Source organism: Elaeis guineensis, chromosome 8 (assembly GCF_000442705.2).
Source record: "Elaeis guineensis isolate ETL-2024a chromosome 8, EG11, whole genome shotgun sequence".
In the NCBI taxonomy this organism is placed as follows: domain Eukaryota; kingdom Viridiplantae; phylum Streptophyta; class Magnoliopsida; order Arecales; family Arecaceae; genus Elaeis; species Elaeis guineensis.
Genome location: NC_026000.2, coordinates 29,148,108 through 29,168,901, shown reverse-complemented (window position 1 = coordinate 29,168,901; position 20,794 = coordinate 29,148,108). Strand labels below are relative to the sequence as shown.

Here is a 20,794-nt window from a genome sequence, read left to right as displayed (position 1 = left end):
TAACATCTATGAGCTCTAAGCGCTGGGGAGGACAAATAGTCAGCAAGCTTTCGAAGTGGTTATGGGTCTCTTCTTGTATGAACCCCCAGCCCAACAATATTTATTTCCAATATTTTACCAAAAAAAAAAAAACAATAGTTATTTCCAACACGGCAGGAAACATAGTCGTGCAACTATTTCATGCAAGAACATTCTTGTGTGTGCGTTAAACAATTGAATTACATGCTTCCTATGTTGTAAGAAAGAATATCATGGACATAGGAGGCTTGAAACTGAATTCAAAAGGAGAGAGCAATATATGATGCACATGGGGGTGGGGCGCGGGGTTCGGTTGTTAGAATCCTAGGTTTCTCAAGTTGTTGGATTTCTGCATGGAGGATTTTGAGAAAATATATAATACAACTGACACACCAAAAGAAAACATTTGAACTACACTTTTGATTAATTTTATTGTTGACATGAAAAAAGACAGTGATTCACATCAAAACAACAACGAGAAATAACAACAGTGACTAAGATAAGCATCAAGGTGGAAGATGATCTCATACCAAAACCAAACTACTCGTACATCTTCAACTACATCAGCTCAACCACCGCTCGTCCAACAATTTTCCCATGGTTAAGATCCTCATATGCACTATTTGCTTCCTCGAATTTGCATTTTCTTGATACAGTATTTTGGAGATTGAAAATGCCAGTCTCTGCAAGTTTCACCAAGTGGGGAAGATCTTGTCTTGCTCTCGCCCCATATGAACCAATTATCTTTATCTGCTCCAAAAATCATGATTATATATCAGATTTAGGTGAATAAAATGGATCAATAAAAAAAATACAAGATCACACATACGTACAGAGTAAATTATAAAAATTCTCCTGAGATTAGATAAAAATTATACTTACATCTGATAATTTGAAAAAGCTAGACTTACATCATTAAGATTTATTTTTAGCCTATATTTTAACCAATGCCACTAGTCAAACCGTTAAACTTAAATAGGATTTAAATGGCATGTCTATATAAATTTATAAAATGACCATAATAACCTTGCATAATTTAATAACCAGTCTTTTCTCCATTTGAATCCATTCATCTTCTTTGTAGTAGACTTCTGTCACTCTCCATCCATGGCGGCCAAAGGCAACACCTTTCTCCCCTCCTCTCCCTCTTCTCCTTTGCCGTAGCAGCTGAAGAACCACCACCCTCCCTAGACCGCCCAGAGGCCCAACTCCACTGCCTTGACATCGTCATCAGATCCCTCTCCAAGATCGTCTCTGCCCTTAAGTCCTCCCTCTTTGCCTGCTCCGTCCTACAATCCCACCATCCCCTTCCTCCCAGTCTAAAGACTCTTCCCCCCTCATCACACAGCCGCCGCCCAAGCCATTGGTGCATGGCGACTAGACCCCTAGCTTCATTGTGATCAAGCATAAGACCTGATGGTCGAAGCAACTCCAATTCGCCGAAACTACGTCGATGGAAACCTCTGCCTCTGCCACTATCATCCTCCTCTATGAGAATCTCAATAGCCTCAGCAAGTACTTTGTTGTAGGTGACTCCCAAGGGCGGGTCTACATCTTCTCCTTTATCAACAATATCCTCATCGAGCTCCCCTCCATCTCTAACTCCCTAATGGCCTCCATGCTCTGCTATTTTTCCTCCCGACGCTACGAGAGCCTCCTCTTTATCGGTCATGCTGATAGCTCGATCACTACCCACTGCCTCTGGGAGTTCGTTGCTAGCAATGATGACTAGGGCACTCTCTCTGTTGGAAACTTCCAATCATTCGTCCGCAGCCCACTTGCATCCCCTTCCTATTCGTCTCTTTCTTTGTTTCGAGATTAGAGAGAGAAACATCATTAAAAAGATTAAAAAATATGAGAGACCTCAGAGATACTTTCAACTTTTTATATTACATAAACAGTTTGATTGATGCTATTAATTTATATAAGTGTAAGTGTAGGTTTTACAAACTATTGGGTGTAAGTTTAATAAACAAAAATCTCAGAAGGATTTCTGTAATTTACTCATACACACATTTTAAAGGATATAATGACTCAAAATTAATGATGGCCCATCCAAATTGAAAATCCAAACTATTGAACAAGATCTATATTATAAAGAAATGCTTAGAAATCAAATTCATATATTTTGATGATCTTTTATATATGCATCATGTTGGTGCAAAAATAAATTGTATCAATTGTACTACTAAAATAAAAAAACATGATAGGGCACATAAATTGAAAATTCACTTGATTAATCACAATCTACACATCTTACAACATGAGCAAATTCAACTTTCACTAAGTACTCATCATTAGATTATAGTAAAATAAAGCATTATGCCATTAAAATTGTTTATTTTTATACCAACTTGATGATTAGATTAGACTACCAAGATAAAATTCTATTTCTAGTAATTTTGTGTAGTATAGACCATATTTATTGGTTTAAATCTTAAATTTGGATGGCCCATCATTGATTTTTGATTGTTAACTCCTTTTTCAACAAATTAATGTAAAGCATGTAATCCGATTCTATACATATATGTACACATGTACATATTTTATAAACAATATGTATTTTATAAAGTGCATATATATGTATATGTAGTTGGACTACGCACTTTATGTTACCTCCTTTAAAAAGAATCTAATAATTCAAATCCAATGTTGGACCATTCAAATTCAAGATCCACAATGCTAAATATGATTTGTACCATTAAATATTCTTTGAACCAACATTCATGCATTTTGACAATCTTTAACCTAATCATAAGTTGATATCAAAATTGATAGTTTTAATAGTATAATACTATATTTTACTATGGTCTAATCATCAAAATTTAGCGAATTTAAATCTACCCATGTTTTAAGATGCGTAGATCATGATTCATAAAGTAGGTTTTTGGTTTATCTGCCCTATCATGTATTTTACAACAGTAGCACAATTGATATCATTCATCTTTGTATCAACTTGATAGATAGGTTAAAAACCACCAAAAGTCATAACTTTTGGTTTCTAGGCATTTCTCTATGGCATAGATTATGTTAAGTGGTTTGATTTGAATGGCCTAACATTGATTTTAAAATTGTTAACTCTTTTTTTTAAATATATATGTATGTATATATGTGTGTGTATTTTAAAATCATTAACTTCCTTTTCCAGGACGTATATGTATGTAAATATATGTGTGTGTACTGTGGAGGTATGCACAAACACAAAAAAACAGATAACTCTACAAAATAATTATATTATCCCATTACCTTTTGCATGTTTGAAAAATATATGAGAGGAATTATTGTTGTTTCATCACGACAAAAATTCTTTAAAAATTAGTCATACATCAAGACTTCTGGCCACATCAAGTACAATTTAAAGCAACACACTCAGGATGTTAGCAAACAAAATGAAAACAAGTCAGAGAGAAGCCTAAAGGTAGCATATGACCAAAGCAGCATATGAATAAAGCAATAACTGAGGCTGTTGAAGATGAATGTTAACCCACATTCAGCAGGAAAGATCTGATATACCCAGAACTCATATGCATGGCAATATTTAATTAATAAATTGCCATAGAAAGGTCTGCAAGGCAGCACGCAGCCCATATTCCAACAGGATCTTTCGCGGCAGATTATTTTGGTGGATGCTATCTTTTGAGACACCTAATTTTTGTAGATGCTAGGTACAGATAATTTTGCAATTTGCATACCTGGACAGAACATGTAGGCACATGCTTCTGGGTTATCCAAGGTAATATGTTTTAGATGTGTTCATTGCTTGCCATTTCTATTGCTGAAGTAATTAGCTATCTAAACAGCTCAAATTGGGCCTGATATTGAACCATCTTTTGCAACTTCAATACATGATGCTGAATCAAGAATAGGTTGATTTATTTGTGCACTTATCACTAATTGCAGAGGCTCATTTATTTTTGCCTGTTCTTTTTGCTTCCCTGTGTGTCTAACTGTCCATGGTATCAATTCTGGGTTTTTTTTTCTTTTTTCTTTTTTTTTTTCTTTTTGTGTGTGTGTGTGTGCGCGTGTGTGCGCGTGCGTGCTTTCATTTGATGTATATGGTTTTAAGTCATCTCAATCCTGTTAATCTTCTGAGGAAATACTCCAGTAGATTTTTTTTGAGTGCAAGTGGTTAATGTTGTTTTCTCTTCCAAGCTTTGTTGTGTCTTTTTGGATATTCTTAAGTTCAGGACTTTTTCAAAAAGATTAAGTTATTGACAAGTGGGCAACAGTGGGTCCAACTTAGACCAATATGTCTGATTGCCTATAGCAACTTATTGCTTCTTATTTGTGTAAGGCTTTATAATAGCTCAGCAGCTGTCTTTAAGGGTTTAGACACAGAATTCCATTCTTGTCACCTTATCTGCTGAAGCACTAGCGAATGCTTGTTATGTTATTTGGCCTCCTTTGTTCCTGTGTCACTCTCCATTATTACTTTGTTAGCACTGATACTTCTCTTAATATGCTTTTTTTAAGTGAGCCATCACCTTATCCTCTTTCTCCTGCTTTTTGACCCTTCTCTGGCATCGTCGTTATTACGACAGCTTGCAGTAGGCTGTTATATTGTGGACATAGGTAGGGATCCTCAGTTCCAACCTTCATTATTTCAAACCTAGGCTAACAATTCCACATCCCTCACTCCCACTTCTAATTATCACCATTCTTTTCGCGACCACCATCTACAAACCATTGACTCTGATCCCTCTAGCTTGTGTATGCTGTGAGATTTATCAGCATTCCTAGTGATAAGAGGTTGTTAGTTGGGAGCCAAGTGCTCTTTAATTTAAATAGAATCTTATTTTATTTTTGCTAGCTATTAAGACACATATCTTATGTACATGGGTTGACAAAATCAAATAACCAAATGATTTTAAACAAGATTTTAAATCTTGTGAGATGAAGGTGTCCTGATTTCTCCATAAAATGGGATGCCCCACTGTCCTGCCTCATCCCAACAGCAATACCAATTAAGAGTCCCATAGGTACCCTCTCTATCTCTCTCCCCTTTTTCTTTTCTTTCCTTTCCTTTTTTTTTTTTGTTCTTTCTTTTCTTTCTTCCTTCTTTCCTCCCATTTTCCATCTCTTTCTTTCTTTTCTCTTTCTTCTTTATTTTTCTTATCCTTTCCTTTACATCTTTCTTTTTTTCCTTTTTCTTCTTCTTTCTCTTTCCTTTCTTCTTGCTTTCCTTCTTTTCATTCATTTTTTTCTCCCTTCCTTTCTTTCCTTTTTCTTTTTTTTTCCTTTTTCTTCTTTTTTTCTTTCATTTTTCTTTTCCTTCATCTTTCCCTTCCCTCATTTCTTTTTTCTCTTTTTCTCCCCACATAGATGAGTTTCAGAGTCTCAACACCATCTCAATCTCATTTTCTCACAGGAACGGGACTGGACAGGCGAGACGCCTCTTATCTCACCAGAACTTAAAATCTTGATTTTAAGATCATTTGATGGCACATGGCTTTGTCTAGGAGCATAGAAGATTTTTGTCCAGTATAAAAGTCTTTCTCTTCGCTGAAATTTTCAAAATCCAGACATAGCCAATTCTTAGCCTTTGTCACCCACATCAACATTTTATTTGGTTTCATCACGCCATTTCAGCTTTCAAAGAATGTAGAGAAGGCAATATCAGATCGATGTATCCTATTAGTTGAAAGAGTACAAGTCTCGTAAGTCCAATATGCGAAGTTTAGTCAGAATAGATAGCAACACAATTCTTGCATGGCGGACATGGCTATGACATGTTCGCTCATATTTCTCCCCATTTTCTTTTGATTCATTCCCGATGTTTCTCTTTACAGTAACAGCTTTCTTCTTTATATGGAAAACAAAATTCATTGGTAATGATCTCATTCACATTCGAATGTTAAGAAGAAGTTACAAGGGCTATTTGAATTGAAACTCTGATATCATTTCTTATTTTTGAAAGGCTATGACATACAATGTGGCCTATCATCCTACTAACATTATTTATTATTTGGCTTCAGTATCACCTACAAACTAGGGGTTTGAGAATTGTCCACTTGCCAGTACATATTGTGATAGCTATTTTATTATAAAGACTGCACCAACAAATCAAAATTCCATAAACATGTGAAGATTGTTGAGATGGACCCACCAGTACATATTGCGATAGCCATTTCATTATAAAGGCTGCACCAACAAATCAAAATTCTTTAAACATGTGAAGAATATTGAGATCTGTTGCCATTTCATTTATGATCTTAATCAAGTTAAGATGCTATTTTCCTCAAATTCCATAAACAAGCAAAGAATATTGAGATCTGTTGCCATTTCATTTATGATGTTAATCAATTAGAGATGCTATTTTCCTTATAAACATGTGAAAAATATTGAGATCTATTGCCATTTCATTTTTGATTTTAATAAAGTTAAGATGTTATTTTCCTCAAATTCCATCCACTATATGCCTTGTGGAATTACCTATGAAGGGATCATGGTCGTATCCTTTGCGTGATAGAAGGATACTCCTTCCTTCCCAGCAACCATTGGATCATCCACTGCTCACTTTGAGATCTGCGCAGGTGGATGAATCATGGAGTTCGGAGTGCTTTGAGTTTTGTGAAGCAGATGATCCAACGGTTGCCGGGCACAAAGGAATGCATATCCTTCTTTCGCATGAAGGCTACAACCACATTCCTTTGTGAAGTCCTAGTCTACAAAACGTTCAGTTGTTCACAATAGAGTTTATATAAGCTTCACACCAAAGCCTGTGAAAGGGTAGAAAAACATTGAGGGTATATAGCCATCTTTATTCACAAGTTATGCCATGCGGTTTCTGTATTCTTTGTCATATGGAAAAGCACTGCATTGACCATATCACTTTGGTAGGTGCATAAAGTTATAGCAAACTGCAAATTCAATTGGCATTTACATGCAAAAAGAAAGAAAACAAAAAGATTTTGGATGATTAGTTATATGTAAACATCAACTTACCTGTCTGCGAACAAGACGAGTTATATCTACTTCACCCATAGCATTTGTTGGAGCAAGTCCTATCATAACAGCTTTCCCTCCGTCTCGTACACTTTTAGTGCACTGCATAAATGTTAATGGTTTTCCCAGTGCTTCTACCGCCACATCCACTCCCATTCCTCCAGTGATTTCCTATCAAGAATTAGCATTAATCATATCACTACCAAGCACATGTCCAATTATCTGAAGGAGACACTTGGTGCAAATGGTGAGAAAAAGCTCGACTCATCATAAATTTTTAAAAAACATTTTTGGACTGAAAAAAGTTTTGATACCTGAAAAGCCAAAAAGAAACAATTTTAAACTAATAACGACAAATATACTATGGAGTGGAGAATATTCTCCACATCATTGCTGTCAAGCAATGACAAAGAAACCTTCATTTTCTACATCCTACAATGTGCACTTAACACAGCATGACAAGTTAAAGCTACTTAGCTTGTGGAAATAACCTTGCGGATTGTCAATGGGATGACCATGTGCTCATTTATAATAGCATACGGAACAATAAAAAAACTTTCATAATGAGTAGCAGAGTTAGAAACACCAGAATAGAAGAAAGGGATGGAGCAGGGGAGGTGGGGAATGGGCATCATGGAGCATTATCATGTCCACTCTTAAATCAGAAAACAATGGCAATGCCCTCATAAATGATAGGCCTGGTAACTTGCTCTATAAAATCCTAACAAGTTTCACTTCTCCATTGTGTGACATCAAATTTTAAAGCTAACATAACCGTACAGCAAATATTCTGAAATGCCATTACTTTATACTGCATAAACCACAGTCAACAATAAAGGACCTATCTACTGGAACTGGAGAAAAGCATGAAGGAAAAACACAGAAGAAGAGAAAAAGAGCCTAGCTTCCATTATCAATCCTTCTGATTCAGACTGTGTGATAAAATAACACCCAGAGGGTGGTTCTTTCATCATTCTTACGTCCTAAACATCGTACATAGGTTGTTTCTCACTCTTGTTTCAACAAATCTTGATAATACAGCTAGTTCTCTTGAAAACCAAGCATCCTACAGAGGTTCATGGGTCAAGCATGAGAGTTTATAAATCAGCTACTTCATAGAAACTATATTGTTGCATCAAAAGGTTAACAGGCATTTAGCAAACTTGGAAAAGATGACCCAATTTCTATATCTTCTGATTGGAAATTTTATTGTTTCCTCACTACACAACCATACAGCAGGAAACACATTATTGTTTCTCGGCTTTAAGGCTCACATCAAGTGAGTTCCAAGTCCCTATTTTATATTTGAAGGATGCAGTTTCTAGTGAGAAGGGGATCCTGAATACAAATTTGAGTATAGAAACAGAAAAAACTAAAGAAGGCTCGGACAGTGATGAAAAGTGACTGATGATTATTTTCTGCATAAGAGGAACCAGCCATGCATATGGATTAATTTCATAGTATGGACAAAATGAATGATCTAAATTAATGAGATTAGGCTTGTTATCTATGATGACATAAATTTTCAACTCATATATATATATATATATATATATATATATATATATATATATATGTTGGGAAGCATATTTCCTATGCTCCCATGCATCACAAGCATTGAAAGGGAAATGTGCAGGTAACTTTAGGGAAGCATGAGATGCCTACAGAAATTTCTTTAGTTGCAAGTTTACTAGGAAATGACTTCCTTTTGTTTCTCACTTTTACAAGAAAATCTCCCATTACACAAATTGCATGTTCTATTCATTAGTTGTTACACTCTTTCACCTTGTGTACCGCTTCCCGAATATGTTTTCCCTCACTGGCAGCTATGTATCAATCTGAAAGACAAAGTACCCTGGTATTACATATTTATGACCAAAAGTAAGCCAAAAATGTTGAATCAAGGTCTGCTAAAACATGCCAAGCCAGCCAGTTTGGGGTGTACTGTACCAGACCCCTCGATTATCGGCATAGTTCAATCTCGGCATGGTTCATTCCGTCAATTCAAAATGGAGGGTGAGAGAAAAGGTGAGAGAGGAAGAGAGAGAGAGAAGCCGAGAGAGAGCAAGGGCTCAAAAGCCCTCTCAGCTCGTTAATGGGGAGTTCCCTGTTTCATTTTGAAACGGAAGAATCCTATTCTTTTTTTTTTACTGATGTCAATTCGAAATCGGCAAAAAATTGAAATTAACAAATGATTTGCTGACTCAACTAGTGAAAAAAAATAGGTACGTCTTAGAACAGCACGATACAGACCCGTCCCATACCATGCCAATCACCGATCAATATGAGTCCCAATACTGATTTGGTGAACCTTGTGTTAGATGACTCCTGCGCCACCAATAGAATACATCCTTCTTCTGAAAACCATCAAAGAAGCAAAACGACTATTCTAGTTTACAACCAAGAAACCCGTTGAGTCTCAGATTGTGCAAATAACAGCTTCCTCCTCATCTACAGTCCTTTGTTTGATAAACGAGAGAGAGAGAGAGAGAGGCATCGGTTAAATTTATACATATTTATACATATAAAGAAGCATATGCAATACAAAATAAACTAGCATCGTTATACAATTTATGTCTAACTATTAGAGTATCAATTGCATGAATGGCTAAGCGGACAAATACATACATCAACATATGATTGGATTGTGGGCACTGGTGATAAAGGTGGCAAGAAAGGACTTGCATCAAAATAGCACACACAATTGATAATCTGATCAATATTTACAGTTAGGATAAAGTGGCAAGACTGAACTATATACATGGAGCCAATGATATTATTAAGGACTGATATTAGGTAGAGAGAGAAAGAAGCACACAAGTTGCACAAGCTACTGAAGATCTGACCATATTTGTAAATGTTTGACCACGTAGAAAAAGAATATACTCACACAGCTTGTGCAAATGATTGATTCAAGCAGATGGAAAGGTGAAGTGAAGAGAGATATTATATGCAAATGAACAGCAGCTGATGGTCTAATCCAACAAAATTAAGTGGAGAAAGAATGGAAAAGATAATAGAACTATGCTATGAGTGACAAAAGAGCTTATCAAGTTCATTGATAGCTAGAATAAACAGAGAAAGAAGGCATGGAGTTTGAGAGTTTGTATGTATTACTTGACCCTACTTCTTAATTTATCTAGGTAGGTAAATGCGGAAAAAATCTCCATCATGTGACTTGCTTATGTGGACCATGATCAATCATAGATGTGGCTCTCTCATATGCTTGTGTTACATCAGAAAAGATAATCAAAAGAATCAAAGAAAAAAGCTGTAAAATAATATAAGCCCATTTTTTAAAGAACGGAGATATTATGGAACAAATATGTTGGTGTCTTCTTTTTGTAAGTCTTTTAATGTAGTAACAAAGCTCAAGGAGGATAAACTAAGGTCTGGCACTTCTACTATGCCATATAATATGCTACACTGTGAACACCTGACAGGAATAATAATCAACGCATCTATATGTAGTATATAACTCAGAAAGTTGATTTGACTATCTTACTGTAATTTAATACAGGTCTTTAACTAATCACTCCATCTAGCAAGCATCTCTAAGACATAATCGATGTGTGGCTTGATGATAATTCAAAGCATTATAAATATCTAATGAATGCAGCCCAACAAAAGCACGATTATTTTCTATTATCAATACAAATAAATCTAATTGTAAGACAAAAGAACAAAGAACAAAGCAAACACATAACTTGTACGGTTTTCTCATTAAACTATGTATCCATAACATTGCAACTATGAGACAGAATCCATTCATATTTAACCACAAAAGCTAAGAACGAAAGATTCAGAAATTTACCTTGATCTTGTCAACAACATCTTCTTTCAATGCATTTACTGTGTGAGTTGCTCCAAGCATTCTTGCACTTTGAAGTTTTTCATCTAGAACATCAACTGCAATAATCTCTGCAGCCCCAAATGCCTTTGCGATCTGCAAACAACTGGTGTAAATAATCAAATCAAAACGGTGCAATACATGAATTCAAATCATCATAGGAAGTAAATATAAAAGCTGATTTGTACCTTACTTGCTGGAAGCGGGAGCGAGTGCAGAAGTGAATTCAAGTGCGGGTGCGGGCGCGGGAGTGGGTGCGGGAAACAGTCTCTCAAAGAAAAAAAATAGAACAAGGTCACCACAAGGAAGTAGGAGCAGGGTTTTGAGTTTCCGAAGCTGGTAAGCCACCCTAAGCAGAAGTTTCCAACTACTAAGATTTCTACTACATTATGCAATAAGGAATCCTACAATTTGCAATTCATATGCAAGGACTTCTATTAAAGCCTACTGGAAGAGAAGGCATAACCACATAAAGACTTGAATAATCACATCATAGTCAGAATTTAAAAGCCATATAGTAAATATCTAATATAAGATATTTTGATTTCCCTTTACTATTCATTCCTATTATGGAATGCATACTTTAACAATACAGGCCCTACAAAACCCTCCCTGGAGGCATAAATGTGTATGCAATGGCTATAGATGTTTCATGATGTATCAACCAGTCACCTTCTCCTTCAGGAAGAATTGTTTAGTTTCAAAATTTATAGATGCGCTGATCATAGTGAACAGAGTTTATATTTGATAGAGAAGCAAACAACATGCAAACACATTGTCACCAATTCATGTTATCTGTGGAAACATGCAAAACTACGCATGTGATAATGTAAAGGAAATGAAATATTCACAATATTCATAGATTAAGCAGACAGCATGTTCACAAGAATACTTCTACTTATTCCTAGCATTTGAAAGTAATACTTACATAACTGGTTACAACTGATAACTTGTAGCAAAGCCAATAAATTCAGCCACTCAGTTAATAAATTAAAAAGGTCACCTAGAAACAATTTTTTTCTAGACCATGGATTGATAAATTGTTAGCATCAAATACAAGAATGAAATCATACAAAATCATGTAGTACTTAAAACTGAAAAGGAACTTTTCTTGATCCACATTTATATGTTTATAGTTTGAATTGCAGGGAGTCAGACAAATTAAAGGTTGAAGGACTTTAGTGATTCTAAATCAATGCAAATTCCCAATTTTCCACCAGAATATCACTGATTTGGGTACAACTGCAAAGTATAGCATACAACTAGTGGATAAAATGGAGAAGCTGGCAATCACATCCAAATGTAGGTCATCACCTTGATCCAACACCACCAACTCCAATTACAGCAACTGAATCACCAGCTCGCATTTCAGCTGCATGTCTCATGGCACCATAGGCGGTGAAGACTGCACATCCTAGAATTGCTGATTCGGTGTACGGCAGTGAATTAGGAAGAACAGCCAATGCATTAGCTGGCACAACACAATATTCAGCAAGTCCGCCCATGCTGTACATGTAGACCGGCTTTCCTAGGTAATACAACAAAAAATAATTAAGTAAAATGTAAAGGATATTTCCATAATAGGGCAGTAACATTAAGGAGGTGTTTGGTTTGTAACCGAAATCGGAATGGGAATGGAAATCAGAATGGTTTGGAATCGGAATCAGAATGACCAAATCCTCCGAAGCGTTTGGTTCGTGACCGGAATCGAAATCGGAATTTGAATGAAAATTTGAATCCATAGAGGAGAGTAGGGATTGAGTTCTATATGGATTGAGCCATTCCCATTCCACCCTGGAATCGGAATCGGAATGGGACTCCTCCCAACCAAACGGTTGGAATGGGAGTCACCCATTCCGATTCCAGACCCCCCACTCCCCCAACCAAACACCCAATGGAATTGAGAAAGTGTAACTCCACAATTGGGGAACCATATGAAATAATTTCCAATCATACTAAAAAAGGTTAAAAAGGGAAGACTGACAGCTAGTAGAAAGGTGCAAGGTTTCTTATTTAACAACCTTCATCAAAAAACAAGAGGACATATTTTATAGCTGACAGCAGTAAGACAGCTCTAGCCACATTTTTGAGCTTATGACAACTGCTCCCATAGTGCTTCTCAGGTCAAAGGTTACTACAATTTCTGAATGGTGCCTTCTTTTCTTTTTTTTTTGTGTAATTCTATGCATTCTTCATACTGATAATCCATTTCCTCTTTCTTGTTTCCCTTCCGATAAGCATTACACAGAATCTAAAAAGTGAGAGGTCAGACTGCACATGCTTACTCAATTTTGTCCATTTCATAGTTGTGAATTATATATTACCAGCCAAACCAGACTCTCTGAGGGATGACCATATGAGATAGAAGCCCTCACCTTTTTTCTCTCGCAAAAAAGAAAGACAAGGATTCCATGTTTTGAGTTTAAGACCCCACAATTCTTCATTCCCTATAATTCTTTCTAGAGTATGCCACTTGTAACTTTCTAGTTACATATCAAAATTTAGTTTGTTAGTGGTTATTTCTTTAATATTACTAGAGGTAGTCTCTCTTCCCCTTCTCTATGGGGAAGGTGAATGTGAGACCCACTAATTCAAGATCGATCTCTCTCTCTCTCTCAGGTCATAACTTTCAACAAATTTGTTTGAGGGGGGGTGGATGGTTTGTGGGGGGGGGGGGGGGGGGGGGTACTTTGGAGAGGCTGATGCAAAATCCCACCTACTTTCAGTACAGTGATGGTGGGACTCAAACCCAGGCCGCTAGAACCTGACCTTTACTAACTTTACCAACTCTTCCAGAGGCATCTTCATGGACAAATCTTTAACATGCCTTTCTCTAAATATAGAATATTGTCAGTACAGCAAGATTAGAATTTGAAGATAGTAAATTGTTCACTTAAAGCAAAAGCAGCAATAATTTCAATAAACAATGGAACATATTGAACTTAAATATGAACTAGTACCATTGCTGCGCAGAAATAGTCGGGTTTCACCATCATAAAGTGTTCCCTTTGCACGATTGTAGGCAAAAAAAGCCTCACAAAGATCTTCCTGACCCTATTGGTGGAATCAAGTTAAATTCTACTCAGGGGTACAAACCTGATGACTCATGAATCAACATATGCAAAGCCAAAAAGAAACATCATGTCTCTACAAATCTACCTTCACACAGAAGCAGCAGTTACCACAAGGCATTATAAATGCTCCAACAACATGACTTCCAATAGGGAACCTGAAATTTTATACCAACAAAGCTGAATAATAATTGCATCTGACATGATAAATTTTTTAAACTACTTCAAATGTTTTATCAAGTAATGTTTCAAATACAGAAATATATTAAAAATTAGAAAAAATGTTTTATCAAGTAATGTTTCAAATACAGAAATATATTAAAAATTAGAAAAACAAATGTTATCATTGTTCAAGAATTTCCTATTTGTATATTTACCTCTTTATAACCCCAGTATCCGTGTGTGCACCATGATCAACAACCTCTCCGGTTATTTCATGACCAACAACGCAAGGGCTTGAAAAGGGAAGTTCACCTTTCATGACATGAAGATCAGAATGACAGACTCCACAAGCTGCAAAGGATATTGAAGGTAAAATACAATTCTATAGCAGGATACTAAGAATAAAATATACCATGATAAAGAATTCCCAAAAGCAATTACTGCCAACTGGAACTTTGTTAGCATGCAAATGAACTTCAAAGAAGAGGAAGTAAGAAATTTGAATGCACCTAGAGGGACAGGTAACATCAAAGCCAAATTTAATAATGTATGACTACATGAGAAATGAATCTTATTCCAACTACTCAAGCTGCATTTGCAGATCCTACTTTACCAGTTGATTATAGGACCAAGTATCATGAAATAGAAAGAAGTATTTAGAGAATATCAAATGATTAGAAATTAAATGACAGCACATTGCTACAACATATATGAAGATGTATAATATTATTCTTATAAACTAAAGCTAAGTACGATAAAATTTGTATAATAAACAGGCTACTTAATTTTATTTTGTTTTCACACTATTTCAAGGGCAAGCTTTAAGTCTTAAGATTTCTGAATATGGTTTTCATAAATGAGCTGCAGTTAAGGATACTAATAGTATGTGTTGTTTATTGACAAGATAATGTTAATGGAACCAGTTTTAGATTCTAAACAATGGAATTATGGACAAAATTCAAATGCTTGTGGCGCATTAATGCAACATAGACAAAGGTTACATAATGTGAATTTAGCAACATAGGCAAAGATGACATAATGTGAATTTAGTGAAAAAAAGGAAAGAACTAATTAAAACTGACACCAACTCAAAATCAATTGTCATCATAAATCTAGAATCATCCCTCCATTATATTGAAAAGGAGCACCAAAGGTCGAAGGTTAAATTTGTGATTTTGTTACCATTGCCAGTTTACATGTAAAAGAATGGCTGCAAGAGAATCTAAAACTTAAAGACATAAAATAGAAGTCATGGACCCAAGAAACTATTATTGTGGAAGGGCTGAAATTGAATGATATAAATAGTGACAGAGATGTTTTATAAGTTTATTCAATAATTGCATCGTAACAACAGCATTAGGAACCATGGTGCTGGGTGCAAGGATCTTGAATTCAGAAAATAACAACACAGAGAGTTCATCAAGAACTTGAAACAATTTGGAAAAATCAAAAATTAAGAAAAAAACAGAAAAGGCTAAAAATGCTATTGGCATGGATAAAAATTATAAATACAAGAATCAAAGAGGCAAGAGTAAATGAATAATAAATAGTAGCAACACTACCACCACCAAAAACAATAAATAAAATCGGCATGGATATTCCTTGAAGAAGTCATAAGTAATTCCCAAATAAAATGAAAAATTAATTAATAATTGAAAAAACTCTAGATTGACTCCATAACTGACTGTAATTTGGTGAATCATATGGCTAGTGGGAAAAAAAATGTATTGAACAATTCAGGGTTGTTAATAATTGCGAGAATATTATTTCTAAGCAACATCAGCATAATCATTTTTGCTTGATTTCAATATTGTTTTCATACAAGATTTGTTTTGAAACCTTAGAAGCCCTGTGGTGAGAAGAATTTTCTAATAGGGAACAATGTGGTGTGCAGTTGATGGAATGAAGAGCACTGAGCACCAAATAAGGATACACAACAAAAGTTAAGTGGGATGAAGCATGTCATGGGGATAAAGAAAAGGATTATTGTGGGTGACAAGAAGTTGGTAGAATTATAAAGTTATCTAGACAGAATACTGGTAATGAGGGGCAAAACAGAAAGGCCAATGTATTGGTTGTAAGGATGCAATACTTGAATTAAAATGAACATGGAAGGATGCTTAAAGGAAATGCATTTTGTCCTTTAAAGTTCAAAGCACAAATACAAATAAGCAAGGGTAGGGCTACAAAATAATGTAAAATAGTATTCCATTATGTTCTAATTGGGTCATACAAAGCTAACAAAGGTTTCAAGTTGGAATTCAACTAACATCAAAGAAAGTTTTGTAAAATAATTATTTAAAAAAGGACACTTGGATTTCACCAGTCAATATTTGAAGTGACATAATGCACAAGAAGGTTCAAATCAGGGACCATCTTTAAGCAATGGATAGGGAACGTAAGTGTTGCTTAAGCATCTCTAATGTGCAACAAAGCTCCAGGGTTTTCTAGAATCAGAAAAAAGGATTTCACAAAAGCTTGAAGGAATTTTTGCAATGATGGAGATTGCTGCAGTTGCTCAAGTATGATTTTAAGGAACCTCTAGAGCATGTGTACCTAGTGAGGTAGTGTGTGGCTAAAGAATGGAAACTAATATTCTGGTAAATTCCTTTCGAGGGAGATTTTGGTATCGTACCACATGAGACAACCCAGATTGGGTCTTGGTGAATAGGGAACTCCGGAACTCTTTGGGGGAAAAGAACACAGGCACAGGCGGCACAAGCTAGTAACACAGGCTTGAGAAGAAGAACAAAAAGAGGAGAAAAAGAAAAAGGGATGTCTCTTCTTTCCCTTGTATTATAACCCTATTATAATGTTAAACTTTGTAAGAGAAAAGTAAAATCAGTAAAAGGATTGGTATATCATAGAAAGATGGAATAGAAACAGAGACAACATAATTTTTTAGAAAAATGACAAGACTGACTCCTAGCTATTCCGGCTATGATTATTACAAATCCAGAGACCCCTCCTCCCTAAATGGAATATTCCAACCTTTTCTTCCCATCAAAGATGTGGCTATCATATTCTCCAAACAAAGAGCACCAGATCCGAGATCCCACTCAAACCAGTACCGGTAGCCATAGCTTGTTCCTAGCTTTATTGGAAAGTTATTGCCTGTTCTAAGGTAGTCTTCTACTTCAAAAGGAACTCTATTTGTTATCATTTGACGAACAAAAGGGAGCAAGATTCTTTCTTTATGTTGTTATCTACGGTGAAATTAAAAGGATAACCAGCAATGGATCAGATCTTGAAGCAAGGTACGACAGACCAACTACTTACAGCCAATATAGAAATCAATTAAGTGGTTCAGCTATCAAGTTGAAAACCCAGATGAATCCAACAAATTAAAAGATAGGATTAACAGGTTTCCAGCATAAACATGGAAAAGAATTCAAGAACAAGGCTCAAAGAAAAGGATTCGTGACCTTTGGTTTTGATGAGGACCTCGCCGGCTTTGGGGCGGGGCATGTGGAACTCCTCGATGGTGAGGGCCGGTTGGGCTCCCAGAAGACGGCTCCCCGCATGAAGGATGGGCCGCCGGCGACGTGATAGCCTGCGGCGTCGATCCTCTCCTCCTTGGGGGCAGCGCCGGAGAGCGATCGCCAGAGAGAGGCGTGGGGCTTGGGGTGCCTCCAGAGGAGAGAGCGAGAGACCGAACGAAAGAAAGCCATGGGAGGTGGGCGGGGCGAGAGAGAGCGAATGGGCCTCTGAGTGAAGGATGGGGAGTATTTTAAATGTTTGGTGGCCGGCTGCGCCGCGAGACTTTGGGGGGCACCGTGACATTGATGGGTTTTGGCCTGATTTGTTAATTGTCAGGCTTGCGGATGGATAAACACGGAAGTCGCCATGAGATAAGCCGTAAAGACTAAACAATGATGCTATCCATGAACAAACTGCATGTAATATATATAATTTTTATGCACTTCTTACCTGCAAATGATCACAAGCGTAGACATGGCTGATCCACATCGGTACCAAACAAGGCCAAGCTTTCCGCTCGACATGTGGATATTGATATTCGAGAGCAAGCCCGATCAAATCCATATCCAAGTCATTAAGAAATTATTAATTGTTATGGTTGATCCATTTGAAGTTCGAGGAGTTTTATCCTTTCGGTATCGGAGTCCTGATTCATTGCATGAAATCCAATCCTTCTCTCACATTGAATTAAGGTTCAGATATGTCGTATTATTTTCCTGAATCTCTTTGTTATTTTTATTCATTATTTCTTTCCAACTTTAATTTTTCAGATGAATTGGTTTCTTTTTTCTTCAATGTGTATCTTTCTTATTTTTCATTTAATATTTAATTTTTGTTAAAAAATTACACCTTGTAGCACAATTAGCATAAAAACATTATGATATATAATTTTTATTATGCCATAGTATCATATTTTAATATAATTGCAAAAAGGGAAAAAATATATATTTCATAACCATGCAGGATATATACTAGTTTGGTTTACTATTTATGAAATGAAAACAAGATAGTTAAATTATATCCCCGGTGCATGAAGGTGGTGACTGAAGGGTAGACATCAAAATTTGATGAGGATGATCATCATGTGAGAACTTTTTTTTGGCACGGCAATAATGAAATATAAAGTGAGCTAGCTTTGGCACATGGACATTGATAATCATAAAAAAAACCCGACCCTCCATCGGTTCAAACTCTTGGCATAAGTAATAGCTGGACTTTCTATTGCTGGTGGTTTTCCTCGAGGGGTTTTTTAACATGGAACTATGGCTAGTATTCAGAATTTCGCAATAAGGGCATTGTAGTACATGCAATTTTGTTTAAAATGAATTTCGTCATTGCAAAGGAGAATATCTAATAACATGCATTTGTGCCTACATTAGTATTTATATAAGTGTTGCTACTAAACTCTGATAGAAAATATAGTTGGAGATAGGTCAGGTATGGAGAAGATGGTGCTCTCACTCTGGGACACCTACACCTACAAAAATATCTACTTACTAAACAGTATTCGACGGAAGATTCTCCAATTCCTAAGTTAGCTGGGTCATAGAGTACAGTTAAAAGAAAAAACCAATAAAGAAAGGAGGGAGAAGGTTGTATTTGCCTCCTGTAAGAAAAACTCACTCCCAATCTCCCTTTTACTTCTTATATGGATGATTATCTTTTACTATTACTTGTAGATTTAGACTTCTTTATCCTTGAGACACGAGAGTTACCGAATTGATCGAGATATTAGTGGGTGGTCAATACACCCATCATTATATAGCTATGGACAGTTAATTTTGAGTAATTAATATGCCTTTCATGCATTGTAACTGTATCCATGACCTCTAGTATCCCGAGTTATTGGTTATGATTTTTGTGGCTAGTAGGTCGGTAGGATTTTTCGAGCTCCTAGTTGGCAGGTTACCAAAGTTTTTTGTTAGTTCAAGTTTCTCATAGCTAGTTGCATAAGGTAGCTTCAAACTACTTGCATATACTTAACTTATCGGTGTAATCCCACAAGACCTACGTAGTTGGGGGGTGATTGTCAGATTATTGTTGAGAACTCTTTGCGGGAACCATCCGAGGTCAAAAAGCCTAGTAGATACCTTAACAATTGCCCCCCACTCTCAGACTTAAGATGGTTTTATCATCTCAGGTGAAGGGAGTATCGTAATTATGGTTTCGACCTTAGTTTTTGGTATGATCCTAACGAGTCATTTTTTATGCCATTCTACATTTATTGCCATCTTGGAAAAGAGGATATTGCTTCATAAGTCGCATGACTATTATAGTGGATGATGATTGATGTGAGGTGACGTATCATAATTATTTTGAATGATTCAGTGATCTTTGCGATCGTTCTTGGGTTGATTGCAACATGCCACATATCAAGATAAGATTGGTTCTGAGGTATCTCTCATGGATTCATCTTATGTAGCATCATCATAAGATGGGTACGATGAAGAGTCATGAATTTTTTGTAGTGTGGATGCATGTCGCATGTCAAGATCGACTTTTTGCAGTACATCAACATGTCAATCTAGACCATCCAAATATCAAATATATAATAGCTTCCCTTTCTCCATTTGGGATTTTTCCTCTAGTCAGGATCTTTAGCCGAAAGAGGGTTTTTACTCCCCTTCCATTTCCTCCAATTCTTTGCTTTTCTTCATTTTTTTCTGGTCATTTTTGCAACTTTCAAAGGATATTTCTTTCTTCTCTCTTTTTCTATTGCTCTATATATTTTCTTTGTGTTTTCTTCAAATCTTCTTCGTTTTTCTGTTCCATTCTCATTTTCTTGTCTTCCTCCCTTTTCTTTTTAATGTCAAACCCTAGAAACGAGTTTGGAGATGAGAGTCACCTAAGGGATCACAACTCTCAGCCTCCACTTCTCTAGAAGCCCAGGGATAAACCTCGCCTCAACCGAAGTAGGCTCTTTGTCCCATCCAGAGCATTCCTCGATTTGAAGATCAAAAGTATAATTTTCGAGCATTTCTCTAATCTAGGGAATAAAGGGTGCATGTTGACAGAAGCTGATTTGGAGAGATTGCAGAATCAATTTCCATTTCAAGTCAGTAGCAGCTTTTAGTCCTGAGTCAAAAAATCGAGTGACTTTTGGTCTAGAGGGACACATCAGCATTTACAAAGAGTTTCTATGATCTGACCTTCCATTTTTCTCTTCATCCATATTATGTAATATTTTTGATTTTATCGAATCATCCTCACTCAAGTCACTTCGAATTCCATTCGGATACTTTGCTCTTTTATTTTTCTTTATGATATC

The 20,794-nt window shown here is 36.2% G+C and overlaps 1 protein-coding gene across 1 annotated transcript; it reads right to left on the bottom strand.

Annotated features, from left to right (window-relative positions):
* Window positions 1–417: 417 nt before the first annotated feature.
* Window positions 418–17,750, bottom strand: LOC140859637 (uncharacterized). Its single transcript, XM_073261611.1, is given in 9 exon segments — window positions 418–768; window positions 6,964–7,134; window positions 10,778–10,919; window positions 12,128–12,341; window positions 13,774–13,867; window positions 13,973–14,042; window positions 14,262–14,397; window positions 17,472–17,534; window positions 17,537–17,750. Coding segments are annotated over 9 exon segments (1,263 nt in total). The 5' UTR covers window positions 17,718–17,750; the 3' UTR covers window positions 418–576.
* Window positions 17,751–20,794: the final 3,044 nt, after the last annotated feature.